We start from the raw sequence: 19,893 nt of genomic DNA, 5'->3' as shown, positions 1-19,893 counted from the left end.
ATAGGGATGTTTGCAGGCATTGTAAGTGGTAGCGTGATATGGTGTCTCGGGGTCATATCGAGATCTTGCAACTATTTGTCGCCTTGATCTTTCAATTACTTTCCTTCTCTATTTGTTGAACCTAATGCTTATTTTATTTATAGTGACACCAGTCTGTATTCAGTCGAGCCAGACTTTAGCTTGTCTCTATACTCTAAATGCCCATGTTTTATGAAACGACGTGCTCAAGATATGTTCAATTCCAACCACCAACCTTGAAAGAAACGACCATTTCGTAAGATGCAAATTGAGGCAGGATATCTTTCGTGTCTTTCTGATGATATGTTTCCGAGCTCCAGACCATTCCTGAATTGTGACAGCAGAGAGCTTCTTGATGAGCCTAGAATTGGATTGACCTACGGTTTGTCGTAGTATTCTATACCCCGACTAAATCCCTGTCCTCTGTCGACGATGAATTCAACCCATCAAAGGCAATCAGAGTAGCGGAACTTGGATAATACTCTGCCAAGAATACAAGGGAACATGATTGGCGGGCAAGAATCAAGACTGTTGTTTGTTTCAAATCCAGGATATAAAGTTTCACTATAATCGTTGGTCTCACTTTAGATTTCATAAACTCTTATCTGCAACACTAGTCTATTTCGTACGTCATCTATAACTACCTAGTCTACCAGCATTTTCTAACAATCCATCTCTTCTTACTTCTCAAGCTCAACAACAACCTTGGAGTTGCTAACACCCTTTCCTAGGATATCCAAAGCCTTGTTGACCGCCTCGAACCCACCGCCAACTCTTTCAATCTGCGTCGGCACAAGCTTGCCACTTGCAATGCCCTTGGCAAAGAACTCTTTAAAAGCCCATCTGATGAAGTGCTCATTGCCCTCCTTGTACAGGGTAAATGGCCACGAGGTATACTGGCGGACCACACCTTGGGGCAGTGTCTCCGGACCAAAGGGGGGCAGGGTGGCGAAGACTGTGCCGCCGCCCTGGGCGGCTAGGACATCGGCAAGTATGCTGACAGTGTTGGGATAGGAGATGGTATCGACGACGACATCGTAGGGTCCCTCAGCAATGAAAGCCTTGACAAGTACGTCGCGATCCTGTTTGTGATCGATGATCTTATCGGCGCCGAGAGTTTCAACAAAGGCCTTGTTTTGGGGTGAGGTGGTGGTGACTACGCTGTAGCCTGCCCGGCGAACATACTGTATAGCCAAGCTGCCTAGGTTAGAAGTTCCTCCGTAGATAAGGATCTTCTTGCCAGAGGCGACTACTTTGCTCTCAATGTCTGGCTTGGGTACACCAGCTGTGGCGCTGATCATGCCGACGACAGTGGTCAGGTTCCCGTTCATGCTCACAGGGACAGCCAGATCAACGCCCTCTGGGACGAGAATGGTAGTGTCAACCTTGGCCAACGCATAGGCCTGATAGGCAGCATACTTGTCGCCATCGGTTGGGCTGGCGTAGACGGCGACTTTGTCTCCAACCTTGAAGTCGGAAACGCCCTCGCCAAGAGCGATGACTTCACCACCGAAAGATGTACCGATCACACAGGGGTACTTGGACTTGAACAAGTCGTTCTTGGTGATATTGACCTCGACTGGGTTGATGGCGATGAGCTCGTTCTTGACGAGGATATCGCCGGGTCCTGGGGTAGGTGTGTCGAGTGGCCTGACCTCGAGGGGGGCTCGGGCAGCAGGGTTGACGGCTCCACGGTTCTGAGACATTGTGTTCTGATTCAGTTGAGGTCTTGAAATACTTAAGGGTCGTGAGTTGGCAAAAGATATGCTCTTGGTGTATGATTTATTGATAGTAGGTAACTTGGTAAGTGATGATTGTTGATGTTTGATAGTGCTGTAAGGGGAAGCCTGAGAGAGGAGATGTGAGAATGGCTCTTTATACCTGCAGTAAACACGCTTCATCGACATTTCTGCTAAAGTAGATTGGAATTATAGGATTTCTAAGCAACGGACTTTCAAGAATGGTTTGTAAGGCCGTGACAATGGCGTATGATATTCGTATATAAGCGTGGAATCAGAGTTTCTCGGCCTCTCTCGCACTTTTCCTTCTTCTCCGATGTGCGAGATTCTAACTTGAACTATTCCGGCACTTGCAAGTCTATCAAAACAAACGCGCGGGCTCATGTCGGTACCGGTGCATTAACTAAGCCGCTGCGTGAAGGAGTTCGCGCTTGGGAAAGTCCGTATATGAAGAGACCGGATGGCTAGCTCGAAGCGGCTCTAGCGTTGGTTTCGTTTAGGGACTGTTGGCGAATAGAAATGGAACTAGATGTCACGTACAGGCCCACATGCTGAAACTCAAACTATACACGCGTCTATGACCAAGTAATATTCCCCATGGATTGATTAGTATAAATGCCAGTGATTTTAGTGAATAAAAAGTGACTTCTATTTGGTTTAGGTTCTTTGTGCTATTTCATTTATCATTATTCATTTTTATAAACGTGAGCTACGGATCTCAACCATGACAAAAGGCGTATCCTTTAGCCCAGACAAAGATATTCCTGACCTCTCTGGAAAGGTGATATTAGTCACAGGAGGGAATACCGGGCTAGGATTCGAAGTTATCTATCAGCTATCAAAGCACAAGCCCAAGCACATCTATCTCGCAGCCAGATCAGAAGAAAAAGCAAACGAAGCCATCAAGACACTCCGCCAGAAGAACCCCAATGCAGGACCTGTTACCTTTCTTCAGCTCGACCTAGGCTCATTTGCGAGTATAAAGACAGCTGCAGCTACATTTAGAACCATGTCTGACAGATTAGACATCTTGATTAACAATGCTGGGATCATGTCTGTACCAGAAGGTCTGACGGAGGATGGATACGAGATCCAGTTCGGGACAAATCATCTCGGTCCCGCGCTCTTCACAACGCTGCTCCTACCAACCCTCAAAGCAACCGCCGCCATATCTACCGACGTGCGAGTTATCTTTCTCAGCTCCGAACTCGAGAACATGGCACCCAAGAACTCCTATCTCTTCAATGACCTAAAGACCACGTTGCCCAAGTTCTCAACATGGACTCGTTACGGCCAGTCAAAGCTCGCATCGGTGCATTACGCCCAAGCACTGGCAAATCACAACACAGACCTCAAAGTCATGAGTATTCATCCGGGAGTCATTGCAACCAACCTCAGTGGCCCGGTGGTTAAGGACTATAACTTTTTGATGGCCGCATTGTTCAAGGTTGCCATGAAATTCGTTACTGTGAGCATCGAGGAGGGGACGCTGAACCATCTGTGGACAGCAACTAGTCCTGATGTGAAGTCTGGTGCTTTCTACTTCCCTGTCGGTGTACAGGGGAAGGGGTCGTCGCTGAGTAAGGATGGTAAGCTTCGTGATCAACTTTGGGAGTGGACGAAGAAAGAACTTGAACCCCATGTTACTATGGGATATTGAGTGACCTGATTGTGGTAGCTTTACAGTTGAACCAGATGATTGAGGAGGGATATAAGATGGACTTATTGATGTCCTGAGTACCTAATGAGAGAGGTTGGAGAGATAGGATTCACTGACAAACTCAAGTGTTCTAATATATGGGATCTGGTGGGAGCGAATTATCAGATTAACGGCTGGGCATTAGCTTTGCTCTACTCTACTATAATCTTATTATATTTGGCTACGACACTGTTGAAAACGTAAGGAAATCGGATGAATGTTAGATCATTTTGACTATTTTGGAATAGTTTAGAAGCATATATACACCCCATACTATGCTACGAGTTTCCAGTAAGTGGGAGAGGGTACCTAAAGGTTTTGCTAGGGGATCTTAGCCATCTGTAGCTGATAAGCATCCTTAGATAGAGTTCTGCCCGGTACTGGTTTCATCGCTGGGTAATGTCAACGTGCCCTTCCAACAGAAGCAAACAGAGAGTCAATCAGACTACTCTTTGCCCTCCTCAACTCAAGAACATCCTCAATCCCAGCATCTACATTCTTCAAAAACCGCTCTTTATCCCACTCTGGTTTCCAACCAATACTCTGAGGACGCGTCGCCGTGAAATGACCCCTGCATCGTCAGAACCTCCTCAACAAAGAAAGGAATAACTTACCCGGACTTGTAAAGGGTTTCCAGAAACTCAACCGGCAAATCGATCGCTTCTGCAGCAAACTCATCACTAGGATACACCTCGGGCTTATCGCTTGACACAGGGCCTCGAGCCTTCATGGCTGCGGCGAGATAGTCTTGGAATTCCCACATATCCATGGCGTGAGCAACTGCAAAATAATATCCTTCTTTTCCACTTGGTATTTCTTCGTGGTTCAGAACAGCATGTATAATTCGGCAGTATAGAGACGTAAGATCACTAATATGAACAGCTTGTAACGACTTTGACTCGTCAGCATTCGAAATTATAACTTAGTAGAGGACTTACAATATTCTCGCCGAATTTGTACACTTTTCCGAGTTTGAGGCTCGCTCGTGTCAGGCCTGGTATCATGACGGAGAGTTGATTCCACGCGCCAGTTCCTCTTCCATCTTGTTCACCAGTCAACATAAATCAATGCAAAGGCATGATTTCGCTTACAGACGATAGAAGGTACAACAACAAATGGTGTGACGCCTTGGGCTTGTGCATGTTCTATGACCATTACATCCGTCTTGAAATGTCAGCATCTTATACATAGGCTATACAGGCTGACTCACCTTTCGGACTGGATACGAGTCTGCAAACTCCTTCTCCGTCTCAAACACTGCATCTGTGTCTTCATTGACACTGCGTGGCCAGCCAGAGTTTGCGTAGAAGGCACTCAACCCTGAGGTCTGCTGATGTCAGAAGTCACACTTCAATCAGTTGAATAACCTACATGGATGAAGTACGTTGGCTTCCCAGCTACCTCCCTTTGTTTTGCCAGAGCATTTATCAAAGGTAAAGCTAGCCCGGGATTTATGCTGTTACCCGCGTGAACAATGACACTAACTGGAGGCCGTCAGTACGAAATTCTCATTCTGTAGCAGTTTATTACTTTTGTGAGACGATATTTCGTCAATAATGGCTTGTTCATCTGATAAATCGAGTTTGAGGACATTGATGCCCAGAGTTGAAAGAGCTTTGTCCTGCTCATCTGTTCTGACGGCGGCAACGATTTGGTCTTTAGTGACCTCAGGGTGCTTGGATAAAAGATCTGCGACGATGGAACCTCCTCTTTTGGCTTTGTTAGTTGTTTGCGAGAGAAGATTGGGAGACGAACATGTAACCCGCTGCACCGGTGATGAGTATGTTTTGAGACATGGTGGTATCGAGAGGGCTGAAATACTGTTGTTTTGTGATCTTGAAGTTGAAAGGGGTTGAATAATTTTGGTATCTCACGGTGAGAAACAGAGTCATTGGATAGCTTATGTATTGAAGAACTCTAGTGTCCTGAGTATGCCGATCATCCTAGCTGAAACTCTATCGTCAAGGTTTTGGTCTCCCGGACATTACTTGAATCGATCAAACTATCCGAATTGTGCTATTTTTCGTAAGGGCAAGCCACAGATCTGTCAGGACCAATGAACATGATGACCCCTCACCGGATCAGACGCCGTTCACCCAGTCAAATACAGAATAAGCCGTCCTCCGATATATGTACAATTTCGTTTATTAATCAGTAGATTATCATAAATTGTTTGGTTGATTGTTGGCATTGTCTTAAAGGAACATCTCCTACCAAAGCTTACAAAGCCGAGTTGTAGGCGGCTGCGGGGGATAAGGCATTCAGACTCGATAGCGAAAGTAATCTCAAGTCTTTACAAGCTTAATAATTGCCCTGGTTATTTTGTGGTTCAGGATAGAGGTGAGGTCATGCAGAGTAGGAGGTCGTTGTTCCCAATGAATGGTTCGAATACTCTCATGTCAGCACAAATGATCCTCCTCTAGCATTCCTAAAAATAACTCCGTTCCCATCCCATGTCTCACATCCTGCATGTGACATGCACGACGGTCACATCGGTCACATTGAGGCCCCCTATCATAACTGCAGAACATGAACAAGGCTGGCGGCTGAAGATAGCCCCCACGAGACGAAAGAGACCTCGGGGCCTTGGTCCTAACACAAAAAAACTTAGGTAAATTAGCACAAGTTTGGGATATTTTTGCTGAATTTAGGATACCAATTGCTAAGTTTATTTTAATGCCCTGTACCAAGGCTTGATGTTTTCTCGCTCCCCGAGGGGCCTGTATGTTTTTGACCGGGAGTAATGACACCATTCTGCTTACTACCGATGTAGTGAAACGAAGAGGATTTGAGGCTGAAGCTAAAGGATTGGGGTCTTACCATGGAACAGGCATAAAGTGCGGGTATCCCCTGCTGGGGCAGCCTTATCGTTGTTCCCACGATGCGTCACTCAACTCTCAACAAGCTGTTATGCTCAGCTCGATCAAAATGGCCAGTGCACTAGTAAAGCCCAACATTTTGAACCTCACGCTATTCATCACTACCATCCTCTCCTTCATCCCGCCAACAACAGCCCTCCAACGCTCAAACAAACAATTCCGAGAATTCTTTCCAGCATGGCAGCCCCTGCTAAAGGACCAACTCAAATACAACTGCTCCTCCGAAATACAAGAATATCTCAACATATCCAGCCCCTCCCTTCGTCCAGGCTACCGAGTCATCGACTGTATCCTCACCACGATGCCCGAGTTCAGAAAAGCCGAGCTGGCTTCTGCAGCTGTCATTCTCGGTCTCGCTCCATCTGTGCTTCAGTTGCTCAGTGCTTCGTACCTCGACACGGCGATACTAGCGTATCGAAGACCGGGACTGGCGGTGTTGCTGGCCATGTGTAGCTCTGGGGTGAAGCCGCTTACGGCGTCGGAATATGATGACTTTATCGCCAAGATGGGTGCCGAGTCTTCCACTACCTTTGGCGTACCACGCTTTGCTAGAGCGCAGGCAATTGTGTCTTTGGCCGAGTACATCATCGCCGCTGCATCAGTCGCAAACAATGCTTACCTCACATACCAGCTCTGTCTCCAAGCAGTCTGCACATTCGCCCCAGCCGAAGACTTTCTCCCCGCCATTTGGACCGCTTCAGCTCTAGCAATCCATCTGTTCGGGTACATCACCGCACGATTGAAAATCACCGTCGACTCCAAAACCGCATGGGAAGATCGAGGGAAGCTGTGGTCTGAAGTAACTCCAACGGCATGGCAGCCAAAGCTTCACGTCAAAACTAACGGACGACACACGGGCTGGTTTCTCACTCTCGCTTCGGCGCTGTACGTAGGCGATTGTCTTCAAGCACTCTTTGGGACGCTTATCCTGTCGAGCCTGGTGTTTATTAGCGTTAGAGACTCTGCCATCATTGTGATAAGGCTAATGGGGAGTGCTCTTTTCGCAAGGCTGCTGCTGATTTATGAATTGGCGGGCTTCAAGACGGATGGAGAGGGATATCCTGCGTCTGGGAGCACCATCTACTTGGAGTCTCTTGAGCCGAATGAGAGAAGCTTGAGGGGATCGAGAGTCTTCTCATAATTATGTACGCCAAAACATGACCCCCCAAAGACCAATTGTTTATTGTTAACACTACTGTATGGTGACCGCTAATATTAAAAGAAGACTTTGACCATGTTATGAATTGACTCTCGTGATAACATTGCTAATAGACTCGCTATTGTGATCGATCCGCTGAACTCTCCTTCCGTTTAACAGGCCATGGACATGATCTGCCAACCCTCAAAAGAAGACACGACGAAAACGTAACTCAAATACATGCTCCTAGCGATGACCGGTACAAGAAACGCCAAATGAATACAAACCACACCTTGCCCGGCTGTCCCCTCTGCCCAAAACACAACCAGCTTCCACCATTCGACTGGCCTGGTTGACCTAAAATACCCTGGTGGTATGAGCATTGTTGGACTGCGGAACCACATTCGGATAAGTGTCGTCATTCTGATCACCAAGGTATCAATTGAATAGACTCATTGCTTCTATCATATCTCTTTCTCTCTCAGAAATATGTTGCGTAACCTTTTGGTAGCGTGATACCCTGCGACCCCGGTCCTCGTTGAACCGAGCAACAATGGCTGACAGAGCATCATCTGAAGAACTGCTGTTATCCTGCTCTTCATCCCTTGGGTCTTTGCATGAAGGGGATTGACTCGTCACGGTTCTTGATTCACTGCGTTGCTGAGAGTTGGCTTGCTGAGGGTTGGCTTTCTGAGGGTTGGCTTGCTGGGGGTTGGCTTGCTGAGGGGCATCACTTGAAGGGTTGTTGCCGTCCGGGTTGTCTTCCAATCGAGGGAATGAAATTATATTGCTGCCTTGCTGAGGGCCGCCTTGCTGAACATCTGGCGGAACATCTGGCTGCGTAGTATCATTTTCTGGCAACTCGATGTCTAGCGGACGCTCGCCGCCGTCTTGGTTCTCTGGCGGCCCGCCGTTGAGGGCTCGCTCCTCGCTTGGCCTGTTGCTCGCGGTTGACGCGGCACGGTGTCTTCGGATGCAGAAGTAGCAGCAAATTGGGTAGAAGAACATGATTGTGATGGTATTGATGTGATGATAGAGAATGTGTTGTTTTTGATGGGATGCGTAAGCTTGTTGATGTGATTGATGATGGGCCAAGAAGAGAATGATGTTTGGTTGATGTTTTCGTGGAGGGGGAGATGGATGCTGTTTCTAATGTAGGTACTTGGGTCACAGAAGGCGCTGCTCACTCTTGCCTCGAAAGTGAGGTAGCGGCAAATGGGTATCAAAAAGGAAAGTCGAACTCGACGAAGGGGAACGAAAGGGAAGGTGTATTGGCTTCTGTCTATCATCCAGGAAGGGCACACTCGCAGCTACCTTGCCCAGGTCTTCGGTTCATCCTGCTAGAACTTCTCGTTTCGGGGTTCTTACCCAACTCCACAGTCAGTATCAAGTGTAGCAGCTGGAGGTCAGGGCACTTACTCTTCGTGTCGGATCATGGGCCCGCGTGTGCTTGGGTGCACACTCCGCGGTCATGGCCTGTAGAATGTGAGTAACTGTTCCACATCTCGCTCAAGGCTTCACTGACCTTTCTCTTAAATGATTAATCCCGCCGAGTCAGGATAGAGAGCGTTCGGATCGCTCACGGGTTGGGTGGTGGTGGTGGGCTCCGGAGTCGTCTCGTTGTTTTCTCCGACGGTCCCCTTTTTGGGAATGTCGTTTTCCCCGACAACAGTCTCGTCGTCTCCAATGACCGTCTCGTCGTCATCAAGGGCTTGGACTTGATCGATTATGTTCTCTGTCGTGGCGGTGGCGGCGTCGTCCTCCTGCGCCTTCAAGACAGACCACGGGATTTCGGTGGACGTCATGTTGACGCCCGACCCGTTGGGGGTGACAGCAAAGATCACACTGATCTTGCCACGAGGCAAAATATTGTAGGCGTCTATCAGACTCCCAGGGTTGTCGACAATTGCCGAGTATGTGCCCCCGAGGCCAGGGACTTTGGCGACGACGTTCTCCTGACGTCCCCCTCCAGGAGAGTTGTTCACCAGTCTTAAGCCAGAAGACTTCTCGTTGTTTACTCCCAGGAGGGTCATACTCTCTACGAAAGTGAGTCCCTTCGGTTCCGGAACGGGTCGGGCGTGTTGGTTGCCAGCTTGGCTGGAACGCTTCATAGCAGCGAAATTTGGGATCTTTGGGTGAGTCATGGTGAAGGCTGTGAAGAGAAATGAAAGGGTTTGTTTACTAAGAAGAGATGATCAAGTTCTTTGCTCTTTACTCGTGGTTTTAGATTGTTGAGTGTGTGCAAAGGAGGAAAAGGGAGGTTGTGCGGTGAAGTAGTTGAAGTAGGGGACTACGCCCTATTGTTCAAGAGCTTGGTGAATCTCCCACCAAAACCCCATTCTAGAGCTCGCAACTGGCACGCAGCCGCCCAGCAAATCTCTTCAGCAACAATAGAAAGCGTGAAATACGATTCATTACGTCTGATCAACATGTGTGGACGAGAACAATGAATTCAGAATATCACCAGTTCTTTGCTATCACTCCAGCTTCTTGGGCTGTTCTCGTGAACAGTTACCAAGTTCAGAAGCCCAAGCACCCTTGGAATAGTACAAGTCAATGCAGATACTACTGATGCCTCGCGGATCTTGTTACTCGGACTCTCGAAGCGAAATCGCTACAGTTCATCTCGAATCACAAAACTACATGCTTCTCTCCATCTTCGGAGACGCCTATCTAATGTTTACATCCAGTTCTTGCTTTACTACCTACGGCGTCTTGGACTTGGGAGAGTAATATTGACAATAAATCGCACGTCCCACCGCAATGAAACTTGAGGATGATAAAAGAGCACACACGCTATGTTACGCTAGTCTCTGTTCTACAGCTTTGTAATGATCAAATAATACCTCGTTCTACCCCCTGAGCCAGGTGGTTCAAAATCTGGTTTGCCAAAACTCATCGCTATTCTTCTCATCCCTAGGTCCCTTCATCTTGCGAACCTTTTCCATTTCTCCTTGGAATTCGTTCCATACTCCACTGGGAATCCAAGTCCAGTTACAGACAGTGGTCCCTCCGTTTCCCAAACGCCTCAAATGCGTATACACACCATATACCGTATTTTCTTGACTGAAGAGATAGTCCCAATCGATCACCGCAAGACTTAGGTTGGGGTTGAAAATTTTCTTTGTCATAAAGTCGTTTAGCAAGGGCAACTCTCCCTCTTTCAATTTCCTTCTAGGCTTAGATGTAAAAGCCACTTGGTGTGAATATGCGCGCAGCAGGTCTCGGGATATCTGCCTGTAGTTTTCGTAATTCACGGATTCCCGAATGGTGGCCAATTCCATTACTTGCATTCCGTTCGCGCGTAAGATTCTGTCGATGGTCTGACGGAAATGCGACAAATATACGGATGCAAGTGTGACAACCCGAATGCTACCATCAGCCAAAGGGGTCATGGCACGATCCTCGCCGTCATCGGCATCAATCATACTCGCTAGGCCTGCGGTTGCCCATAGAGTGCTGCGATATACCCAGGAGCCGGGGTCGCATACCAGAGAGCATCGTTTTAAGCATTCTTGTATGGCTGTCTTAGTTCCCGAGTCAAGCCTCTGAATATGGAGCAGTTCCAGAGACTCGTTTCCCGACATTAACAGCGCGGCAAAGTGTACTCTCATCATGGCGATCAAGGGGCTTGATTCCAGGGTGAGGAAATAGGCGATACGCGAGTCGTAATTGATTTGTGGCAAAAGAGAATAGAATGCCTGGGCGTTATTTAATCTTGGTGGTAATTTGGGTCTATCTTCTGCGCTCAGCGTAAGTCCTTGGAAGATAAAGCGATCACCAATGTGAGTGAAAACATCATCTTTCCTTCGAACAATTTTCAGCAAGTCCCAAATGGTAGGATGCCATTGCGTGTAATCTAGGAGGGCAGCCATGAACCCTTCGGCGTGTTCATTTCGGATTTTCATTCGACGTTCTGTTGCGCGATGCTTGGTGAAGTGATCAAGGCATAGAACATCGGGAGAATGATAACTCTGGGACCGATAACGCCATGACAACTGCTGAAGTTTTTCCGACTCTGAGATCCACAGAAATGTATGCAACAGCTGATGAGAGCGGCGATCGAAGATGACTCGCCGGACCGTAGGACTCGCAAAAATGCTGACAGAGTAGGAGGGGGGCAAGAGTTCTTCTATTCTCGAGTTTGCATTCAGGTGAATCATTTGTAGCTTGAGTCCGGGCTGTTTCAGGCCTGGTGGAAAGGAAGTATAGTCCCCATTTGTGGTGCTCATTGTGAGCCAAGGATCCCATTGCGATGGCACCTTGTTCCCTTCATCCTGGTCCTCAGCATCATACATTGCGTCCCGAAAACGCAGGCATATAGTCCCAGAGTCATTGGACACTGTGCTATACTTAAGCAGATCTGAGGGCATGTCCTTGAGAATCACGGGCTGTGCTGGCTCGCGTTCATATTTTGCAAGTAAGAATTCGGAAACACCCGTGAAGAGGCTAGAGTATTGATGGAATAGCTGTCTCGTGACTGGGTGGATGCTTTCCCACGATACAGTTGCAATCTTTATATGCAATGCACGTTGGGCAGTTGTTTTTCGTAGGGCGAATGTCGTGATGTTTGCCAATGCTAGGGCATATTCCGCCGAATAGTCAGGGTCAGCCTCGATGAGAAAGATTATTCGGTCTGACTCTGCGTCGGGCATTTTCTCCTATTTTCTTTCCCGGTAGCCAATACCGAGACTTTCTACAGATTCGCGGTATGTCTCAACCTTCAGCTTAGGTTGACGTTGGTCTGGCTTGAGTTGATGGTTCGGTGACCAAAACCCTCGACCTTCGACCACTACATTCCTCTTGAAATCGGGAAGAACCTGAATAATAATGGTGCGGCGGTGGTCCAAAATTCGAGGCGATTCGAGGATTTTCTTTGGTAGTCTGATCGCTTTGCGTGAAGCTGGAGGTCCTTGGATATGAGCAAAGGTCAGGCGTTCGTTTTCGTTGTCGTCAATGGCCCATGTGACGATGTCGTCAAGCTTCCAAGGGGCGTTCATGGTTGTGATAATTGGGTAGAAAATAGATGTGTTGTGATAGAATGTAACGGGGGGTTATTGATGCCGCTTAGTGCAAGATGGATGGACGGTTTAAAGAGTGAGTGTAAGATGGATGGATGGATTAAAGAATGACGGTGTTTGATCGAAGTCTTCTGTATCATGCCAGTGTTGGAAAGCTACCTCTAATCCCTTGCCCTGGTGAGGAAGGAAGATGAAAATTGTTTTGGGCGCTGCCTCGAGGAAAGAACTTGCGGCAGGATGACGATTGTACTGTCCCAGGTCAAGTAATGCTTACTATGGTAACAAGGAACCATACACAATCGAACAAAAACTCCCAATAATTTTGTTCATCTGCACTCACTTTGATCACTTTGCTTGGTGTTTCTGGGCCTGGCAATGACCTCAAATCTCAACCCCAATCAGCTACAGCTGTGCCGCCACCGAGCACAGCCGTGCAATTGGCAACTCAGTCGTGGATTTCCTTTGAAACACATCTGGCTACTTTTTTCCAGGGCCTTTCTACTACAAGTAAAGCTTCCGCGGATGAGTGACGTTGAATGCGATTAGTAGGTTGGATGCACTGCCACCACCAATTATGGAACCAACTTGTTGGCGAGGCCGCGCGGCCATCTTAGCCCTCGGCAGCATTTAAACTTCGAACCCTCCCGCGAAACCGTTACGAGTGAGATTTCGAAGGCCTTTGGTTCGTTGGTCTTTTGAACTTTGTGTACCTTGGTTCAAATCCATGGCTGTCATAATAACGACGAACAGTCAGGCGAGTGCCTGTACTGATTTGTTGTTGGCCTCGACTTACACGAACAAGCCTCTCCCTCCGGCCCAACTGAACAATGGCACAACTGCACAACTGCACAAGGCTTTCCTCATCTCCAACCCTTCACAACGAAACAAGGCCAAGAGCCTTTCAACCTTGCCCGGATGACAACCCGAAGCCACACCTTGAGACGATTAAGCTTATTTGAACCAAGCGAGTCCCCTAGCGAGTCCACCAATCATGCACCAAAATCTCACCCACGGAGTCTTGACCCCCTTGTCGACGCATGAGATGGCGATCGTTACGGTGGCTTACAGGGGTTAGCACCCACTTTCCGGTCCCCGGCAGGGCCTGAAGCTACGGTGACTGTCACCCGCGTGTACCGATTGGTATACTCCCCACGACGTCATGAATTTGATGCTTGCAAGTGCGGCTCATCCAAGACCACATCACCGACTTTTCTATTTGGCGTCCTTCTTCTTCAATTGTATTCTTCTCTTTTCATTCCTAAGGCGCCTCTCTTTCGTCTGTTTATGAGAGACTCTGTTACTCAGGTTTCCCAGATTGGTCCCCGTCGAGGCAGGAACACGGTCACTCGCCCACTTCCCTTCCCTCTGGATGTCCTTTTCCTGCTTCTCTGCGCTCTGCGCTCTCTGCTCGACTTCTCTTCTTCGACTCATTCTTCCTCCTCTTCGATCTTTTCGCCGGCCTTCTTCACCTTGGATCTACTACACCAATTCTTGCCAAGTTTTCATTTCAGCACAGAGCGCACCAGGCAACGCCCCTTTGTTCACTTGCAGCTTAGCCCCTGCCAAATTCAACAATTCCGCGGAAACGTACTTGCACCAAACCACCACCGACAGCCACAGCCACAGCAAAAGATAGCAAACTCTGTCATATCCCACTCGGCCGAGAGATTATCAATCCCTTCCTATCTAATCTCATTTCCAAACATCCAACAACCTTGCAGTTCTATGGGTCAATATGACGCCGGTGTGGATCAACAACTGGATCCCGGTTCTCTCGGCTTGGGAGGACTCCAATACCAGTGGCCGAGAAGAGAACTTCTCCGAAAGGGGTTTCTCCTGCGAGGCAAGTCTCAGGTAAGTTATCATAAACTATGGGAATATGAGGAGTTTGTTCTGACATCTTTTGCTTAGGAAATAAACTCCTCAATCGGTCCCCGAGGTGCATGATATCTTACCAAAGTCTTGCCGGTTCTGAGTTTTGTTGCCTCCCTAAACAAACTGTTCACGGTGATGAGGTTAACGCTTTCAAGAAGTTGCTGTTTGTTTGACGTTTATTCGTGTGGCTACTTGTTGCTTCTGTCTCGTGTTCGCCTCAACACACCAAGATGTTGAGAATCCTTCCTCCAACAACCTTCGAGAGACGCCCTCCAACTCGCGCGGCTAAACCATGTTCCCCGCCTTCTTGGAGTCTTCCGCCCTTGCAAGCTTATATCTCCACCTGGCGGCCTCCCATCTGAGCGACTAGAGACAGCCCTACTTATATCCGAGCATCTCACGCCCAGAGTTTGCCATGCCAGTCAAGGTTTCAACTTCAATCGCCAAGATGCACAGCCTCCCCCGGACTCGATTGATACCCTTTGCATCACTTCTCTCGACAACGGCAACCCGAAACCCATCCTAATCTATCCCAACTCCGAAACTCGGTATCTGTCGTATCTCGCCAGCGACTTGTATCGTTAATCATGTATCGAAACTCTTCCAATGCGACTGATCGGTGTCAACGTCTGCGCCATGGCAGCATTGCTTCCATTCGTTCTGTTTTCGGCTCTGATCCTGGATTGAGCACCATTGACATCAACCTGGTGCATCTTCTCTGGACATCGTGGCTGGTGTCGAGAAGATCTTTAGCCTGTGGTTGTGTCGGGTAGTGCCCGGCCAACGTCCAACGAGGCAAAGGCAAAGCTACCTTTCATGGTGTCGTTCAGTGAGCTCAACGCCTTCAAAAACTCCGTTCTCCTTCCGCTTCTTGGTATCTCTTTTTACGAATTCGCTGCCAGACTCCTTAACCATATTCCCTCGATGGACTGTGCTGTCAAATATGTACGTTGGTATGGATACTTGTTGTGCTGTGTTCCAGCCGTACCCGTTCTTCTGGCTTCACGGAGATGTCGAACTTATCCGACTGGGGGTTGTACGTGACGACGCTGGCGAACTCTGCCCTAGTATTGACGGGCTCGGTACACGAAGGCTATCGGCATTTGAATGCGTGCGGTGGTGCTTGTTCTTGTCAGGTTCTTGATGTACGCTCGCTGTCGCAAGAACTGAGAGTTTATCGAGGGGATTGGAGTCTGGCCTACCCTGACCGAGGACGAGAGCTGGCAACGCTGGCAGAATGGGCGGTTGAGGTCGTGGTTGCAACAGCGGTTGCCGCTGCTCCACTGGTAGAGGAAGTGTTGGTCCACTAGGCAGACCAGCTTTACGAGCGTCTCTCTTGATCCCTACGACGGCGTCCACCACATCCCGAGTACTCGTCTTCTCTGGTGCGATATGGGGAGGCGGTAACGTGGACCTCGGGGGTTCTGCTGAGTGTCCTCTTGATAGAGGTTGAAGAGGAATCTTTGGTGCTGCGGCGAGAAGTGGTTGACCAGATGTTGACTGTGAAATCGTTGCCTTTGCGGCTTCTGAAGCGGGTTGGTCTGGAAAGCTCTGCAAGAACTTTTCAACGTCCTCATTAGTGATGCCGTGGTACCCCAGCAGGATTTTTAGGCGTGAGTTTTCGACGGCAACACTGCGAGCTGCTTGTTGCATCTCCAACGTCGCCTCAACACCTCGGCGCTCATAGTCTTGAAGCTTCTTCTGCAGACCTTCGACATACTCCTTGTGTCGTGCACGGGACCGTCGTTGGTTGTCACGAATCCGGACAGCTGATGGGTTGGTCGAGCCCTCCTTCTGCAGGGGAATGTGTCAGACCAAGTACACTGCAAAACAGGACGAACCAAGCTGGCGACAAAGGCCAGCAAGATGAGGATCAGAACTCACCTTTCCTCCTGTCATATTGGCAAATACAGTTCATCTGGATGCCGATCCAAAGTCTAAGCTACGTCAATGATGGCGGCGAAAGCCAGCCCATATGAGACTTGAGCTCTTCTTGTTGTAGGTACCGTTTGACTCGCCAAGCAGGACGCGCGTTGATGGCCAAGCACTGACTTCTTGGCGAAAGATCCATGTCCTGACGGTGCAGATCCAGCCGATGTCAAGGAACGCTAGCGCCAGTCATGTTTAAACATATTGAACCATGGCAACCCTATCACGACTTCGTGCATTGCATTGCTCAATCAGACCTGTTGACTTTATTGGTCTTTTTTCGAGAGGAGCTCCAAAGCTTAACGCACCCAGAGTTTCATGAAGCTTTCTACAATAATTACAGCATCTCACAGCGACCCGGCAACATCACGCAAAGACTCAAATTGCAAGCTGCCTGTGAAACGTTGCTTACAGACAGAAGCTGGTGGATACACATGTCGAGTTTTCCGCCCTAACCTCCCTTGACTGAATAAGACCCGAGTGTTACAGGGAGCTACAGGGAGCTCTGTCTCTGATTGCGGGATGCCCAGAGGACTAGGCGCCCCATAATTCTCAACGCATTGCTGGGCTCGCAGCTGCTGCGCCACGGTCTTTCGGTCCAGCCGACCGCCAAGCCAGCCTCTCGGCTCCTCATAGCCGATTAAGCTGCGATGTTGACGATTTAAGGTGATGAAGGGCAAGCTTGAGACCAATCTCCTTGGAGGAGAGACCACTGTTGCAGGGTCGGTGAGCTCAGGGACAGAATGTCGATTGATGAGTCTAGGCCCTGCAAGGTTTGCCAAGACCAGGTCTGAACTCCTTGGGCGTTGGAGCTGTCACTGAAGGATTCCCCTTCGTCGAAACAATATCTGTTGGGTTTACGAGCTGACCATACGATGACATGGTGTTCTTGGCCATGCTGAACCGAGGCTGAATACATCATCCATCAATGATCAGCCTGACCAAGGAGTTCCCTACAAACGACAAAAACCCCGTAGGAGTTTCCGCACTCGATAGACAAGACAAGCGGAGCCCACTGTCAGAGTGTCAAGGTCAAGAGTCGAGACCTCAGCAGCCAAGACTTGGCTCCAATCGATCAAGACTGTTCAACAGCTACAACTTGCACAAAGTGGCTGTGTACGTGCCGACTTTCCCATATGCCCCGCGGTCCCGCTTGGCAAGTCTCATGAGATAGATATTACCGCCGGCCAAGTACGAGCGTTGTATTATCAGCGATCCAAGATGATTCCACTCCACGGAAATTGCTCCCTATCAGCATCAACCACCCCGGCACTGTCTGGCTGAATGGCGTGCGCTAAATCCGAGCTTCGTCTTACAGCCAACATCCTTTTCCTGCTGGCTAGCTAGCTCCCCACACTCCCAGACTCAGCCGGCAGTCCTTATTTACCGGGTTTAGAGCGGCTAGTATACGAAGGTCTAAAAGGCACAGGAACACTTGAATGTCATTCGCGACTTCGTACACAAGGTTTGTCAATCTGGATAAATTGTGCCGTGCAAAGCTTTACTTGTTTCGTATGTGATTTGCGCAAGTCCCGATCAACCACGTGGAAATACATCAGCCCACTGGATCAATATGAGCAAATTTCGGTCTTTTACGAGTCACAAGGTACTTGTCAAGGGATTGGGAATACTCATTCGTTCGGGTCATTGTTATTTCCGATAAACGACCTTTCTTGGCATTTGCTCGTTCATGTTCTCGATTTGGGTAGTATTGTACAAAGTTCTATTTCCTGTTTGGTTTCAGGACTTTTGGGGGTATCATTATTACGCTTGAAAGAATCTTCATCTCCATCCCCATCTCCATCAACTGCCAAGTCAAGTCTATGTCACTGATCTGGACCATGTCTTGGCGATCATCCTATGCAATCTCCTTTCCACTCATCGTGACTCGCTCTTTTTCTTGCATCGCAGTCTCCTTCATACTTATCGTAGCCGCCTGTTATTTGTCATAGCTTACTTGAAAAGTCGCTTCCCGGTACGGGTCGAAAAGCGCTCAACTCCATCGCCCTGCTGGGCATGCCAGAGTTGCTGCACACCTACACCACGGCTCTCTCCAGATAGTCTGTAGCGGCGCCAGGCCTCGCGTAGATGATCAGGCCGGAGGGGACCGCGCTTGAGATCAATCTCTTCCTCTGCGGCGGCAGGGTCGTCGTTTGTCGATGGGGGGGGCGTAGGTAGTTCGCTTTGCTTCTCTCCTGCGTGGATCCATTCTCCCTGTACATTGCGAGCGGCTTCGATGATCTCACCAGCGAAGAGCTTGGCGACGGCTTTCACAGCTGTGCTCACGTTCTGCGGAACCGACTGAGAAACCGTAGCGTTGACAACCTATAAATGTCAGTATCAAGACTTGGCTCTGCGTAGAGATGACATACTCGTTTGACGACACTATCAGCCAATTTTGCTGCACGCCAGAGCTCGTACCGGTTATACTGCTGAGAGTCAAAAGCCTCAACAAGCATAGCTCGCAGTCGAATCTCCTCCTGCTTCTGCTCCTGCGTTCTCGCCACGACATCCTCAAGCGCCATCTCAGCCTTCTCATCATCCTCATCGTCATCTTCCTTCTCACCACCCTGTCCGCTCACAGCAGTCGGCGCCCGTCCTCCAACAAGACTCGGTGTCTGTTCACGAGCATCATCTGCCTTGGCGTTCTTCGCCTTGCGGCCGCGTTTCTTCTTAGGCGCTCCGCTGGCTGTCGTGCTGACTGCGCTGCCGCTCACATGCGACTGAGCGTCCACGGAGGGAGACCGCGGGAATGGGGATCGTGCTTCGGGGGGGAAGGACGTTTGGCGGAGAGGATGCGCGGCCGAGCTGGTTGAAACGGAGGTTTGGGAGGGCTTGCGGCGCTTGTGGGGAGGCGCGGAGCCGTCGAGGTTTGATGGGCGCTTCTTGTTGGGGATCTGAGCGGGTGATGGGTAGGGCGGTGACATTCCTGATGGAGAGGTTGCGTAGGGCGGAGAAGCCATGGTGATGATCTCGAGATGTGGTGAAAGGGAGAGGTTCGAAAATGAAAGGCGCTGTGACTAAGCAATGCGATGCAGCAACAGCAACAGCGACGTGTTCCGAGAAGGCGTTCTTCCAGAGAGATACGTATTATCGATATCGGCGTTTTTCGCAAAGTCGTTCACAAGATGGCGTCTCTCTTCGTCACGGCTTTCGGAGGATGATCCGGAGCATCAGGCACATAACGCGTCTGCTATTCCGAACGGACGTGATGTCCAGTCACGTGCGTATCCACATGATCGGATCCACGGCGCCAACGACCGTTTGTACTGGCATTGTCCACTGAGACAAACGCTGCTAGGCCGTTGACGTCAAAACAGCTCGTGCTAGGTAACTGATAAGATAAAGCAGAAAATAATTGCAGCAGAAGCCCATTCCCCGCGAATCCCGTGGAGCCCCTCTAATTTTTTCGGCGTTTGGATCCGGTCATTGGCTTGCATCTGGCGTGAGAGAGACATTTGGACCCTGACTCAAACAATTCGGTTTCCGTACTGTTTGGCTTTGGGCTTGTTTGAGTCTTGTCGTCAATCATCGCCTGTTTTTTCTCTTGACTCATAAGGATACCTAGTACTTATTTCCCCTCTTTCTCCTCAAT

The 19,893-nt window shown here is 49.1% G+C and overlaps 9 protein-coding genes across 9 annotated transcripts; 2 read left to right on the top strand and 7 right to left on the bottom strand.

Moving 5' to 3' along the window:
• Positions 1-698: 698 nt before the first annotated feature.
• FMAN_05447 (uncharacterized protein) lies at positions 699-1,724 on the bottom strand (the record flags this gene model as incomplete). Its single annotated transcript, XM_041827893.1, has 1 exon — positions 699-1,724. One exon carries the CDS (start codon positions 1,722-1,724, stop codon positions 699-701), a length of 1,026 nt encoding a protein of 341 aa, XP_041678811.1.
• Positions 1,725-2,481: 757 nt separating this feature from the next.
• Positions 2,482-3,417, top strand: FMAN_05448 (related to alcohol dehydrogenase homolog Bli-4; the record flags this gene model as incomplete). The annotated part of the gene is made up of 1 exon (XM_041827892.1): positions 2,482-3,417. One exon carries the CDS (start codon positions 2,482-2,484, stop codon positions 3,415-3,417), a length of 936 nt encoding a protein of 311 aa, XP_041678810.1.
• A 441-nt stretch (positions 3,418-3,858) lies between these two features.
• FMAN_05449 (uncharacterized protein) lies at positions 3,859-5,252 on the bottom strand (the record flags this gene model as incomplete). Its single annotated transcript, XM_041827891.1, has 8 exons — positions 3,859-4,027; positions 4,071-4,348; positions 4,395-4,498; positions 4,548-4,620; positions 4,667-4,783; positions 4,828-4,940; positions 4,987-5,165; positions 5,212-5,252. The coding sequence occupies 8 exons, from the start codon at positions 5,250-5,252 to the stop codon at positions 3,859-3,861; spliced, it is 1,074 nt and encodes a 357-aa protein (XP_041678809.1).
• Positions 5,253-6,384: 1,132 nt separating this feature from the next.
• On the top strand, positions 6,385-7,476 carry FMAN_05450 (uncharacterized protein; the record flags this gene model as incomplete). Its single annotated transcript, XM_041827890.1, has 1 exon — positions 6,385-7,476. One exon carries the CDS (start codon positions 6,385-6,387, stop codon positions 7,474-7,476), a length of 1,092 nt encoding a protein of 363 aa, XP_041678808.1.
• A 435-nt stretch (positions 7,477-7,911) lies between these two features.
• FMAN_05451 (uncharacterized protein) lies at positions 7,912-8,481 on the bottom strand (the record flags this gene model as incomplete). Its single annotated transcript, XM_041827889.1, has 1 exon — positions 7,912-8,481. One exon carries the CDS (start codon positions 8,479-8,481, stop codon positions 7,912-7,914), a length of 570 nt encoding a protein of 189 aa, XP_041678807.1.
• Positions 8,482-8,758: 277 nt separating this feature from the next.
• Positions 8,759-9,617, bottom strand: FMAN_05452 (uncharacterized protein; the record flags this gene model as incomplete). The annotated part of the gene is made up of 4 exons (XM_041827888.1): positions 8,759-8,845; positions 8,893-8,949; positions 8,999-9,004; positions 9,057-9,617. 4 exons carry the CDS (start codon positions 9,615-9,617, stop codon positions 8,759-8,761), a joined length of 711 nt encoding a protein of 236 aa, XP_041678806.1.
• A 729-nt stretch (positions 9,618-10,346) lies between these two features.
• On the bottom strand, positions 10,347-12,473 carry FMAN_05453 (uncharacterized protein; the record flags this gene model as incomplete). Its single annotated transcript, XM_041827887.1, has 2 exons — positions 10,347-12,134; positions 12,174-12,473. 2 exons carry the CDS (start codon positions 12,471-12,473, stop codon positions 10,347-10,349), a joined length of 2,088 nt encoding a protein of 695 aa, XP_041678805.1.
• Positions 12,474-15,371: 2,898 nt separating this feature from the next.
• On the bottom strand, positions 15,372-16,268 carry FMAN_05454 (uncharacterized protein; the record flags this gene model as incomplete). Its single annotated transcript, XM_041827885.1, has 2 exons — positions 15,372-16,163; positions 16,254-16,268. The coding sequence occupies 2 exons, from the start codon at positions 16,266-16,268 to the stop codon at positions 15,372-15,374; spliced, it is 807 nt and encodes a 268-aa protein (XP_041678804.1).
• A 1,983-nt stretch (positions 16,269-18,251) lies between these two features.
• FMAN_05455 (uncharacterized protein) lies at positions 18,252-19,261 on the bottom strand (the record flags this gene model as incomplete). Its single annotated transcript, XM_041827884.1, has 2 exons — positions 18,252-18,623; positions 18,671-19,261. The coding sequence occupies 2 exons, from the start codon at positions 19,259-19,261 to the stop codon at positions 18,252-18,254; spliced, it is 963 nt and encodes a 320-aa protein (XP_041678803.1).
• Positions 19,262-19,893: the final 632 nt, after the last annotated feature.

This window comes from Fusarium mangiferae (genome assembly GCF_900044065.1).
Source record: "Fusarium mangiferae strain MRC7560 genome assembly, contig: FMAN_scaffold002, whole genome shotgun sequence".
NCBI lineage: Eukaryota > Fungi > Ascomycota > Sordariomycetes > Hypocreales > Nectriaceae > Fusarium > Fusarium mangiferae.
The sequence above is the reverse complement of the archived record's forward strand: the minus strand, read 5'-3'. Positions and strand labels throughout refer to the sequence as shown.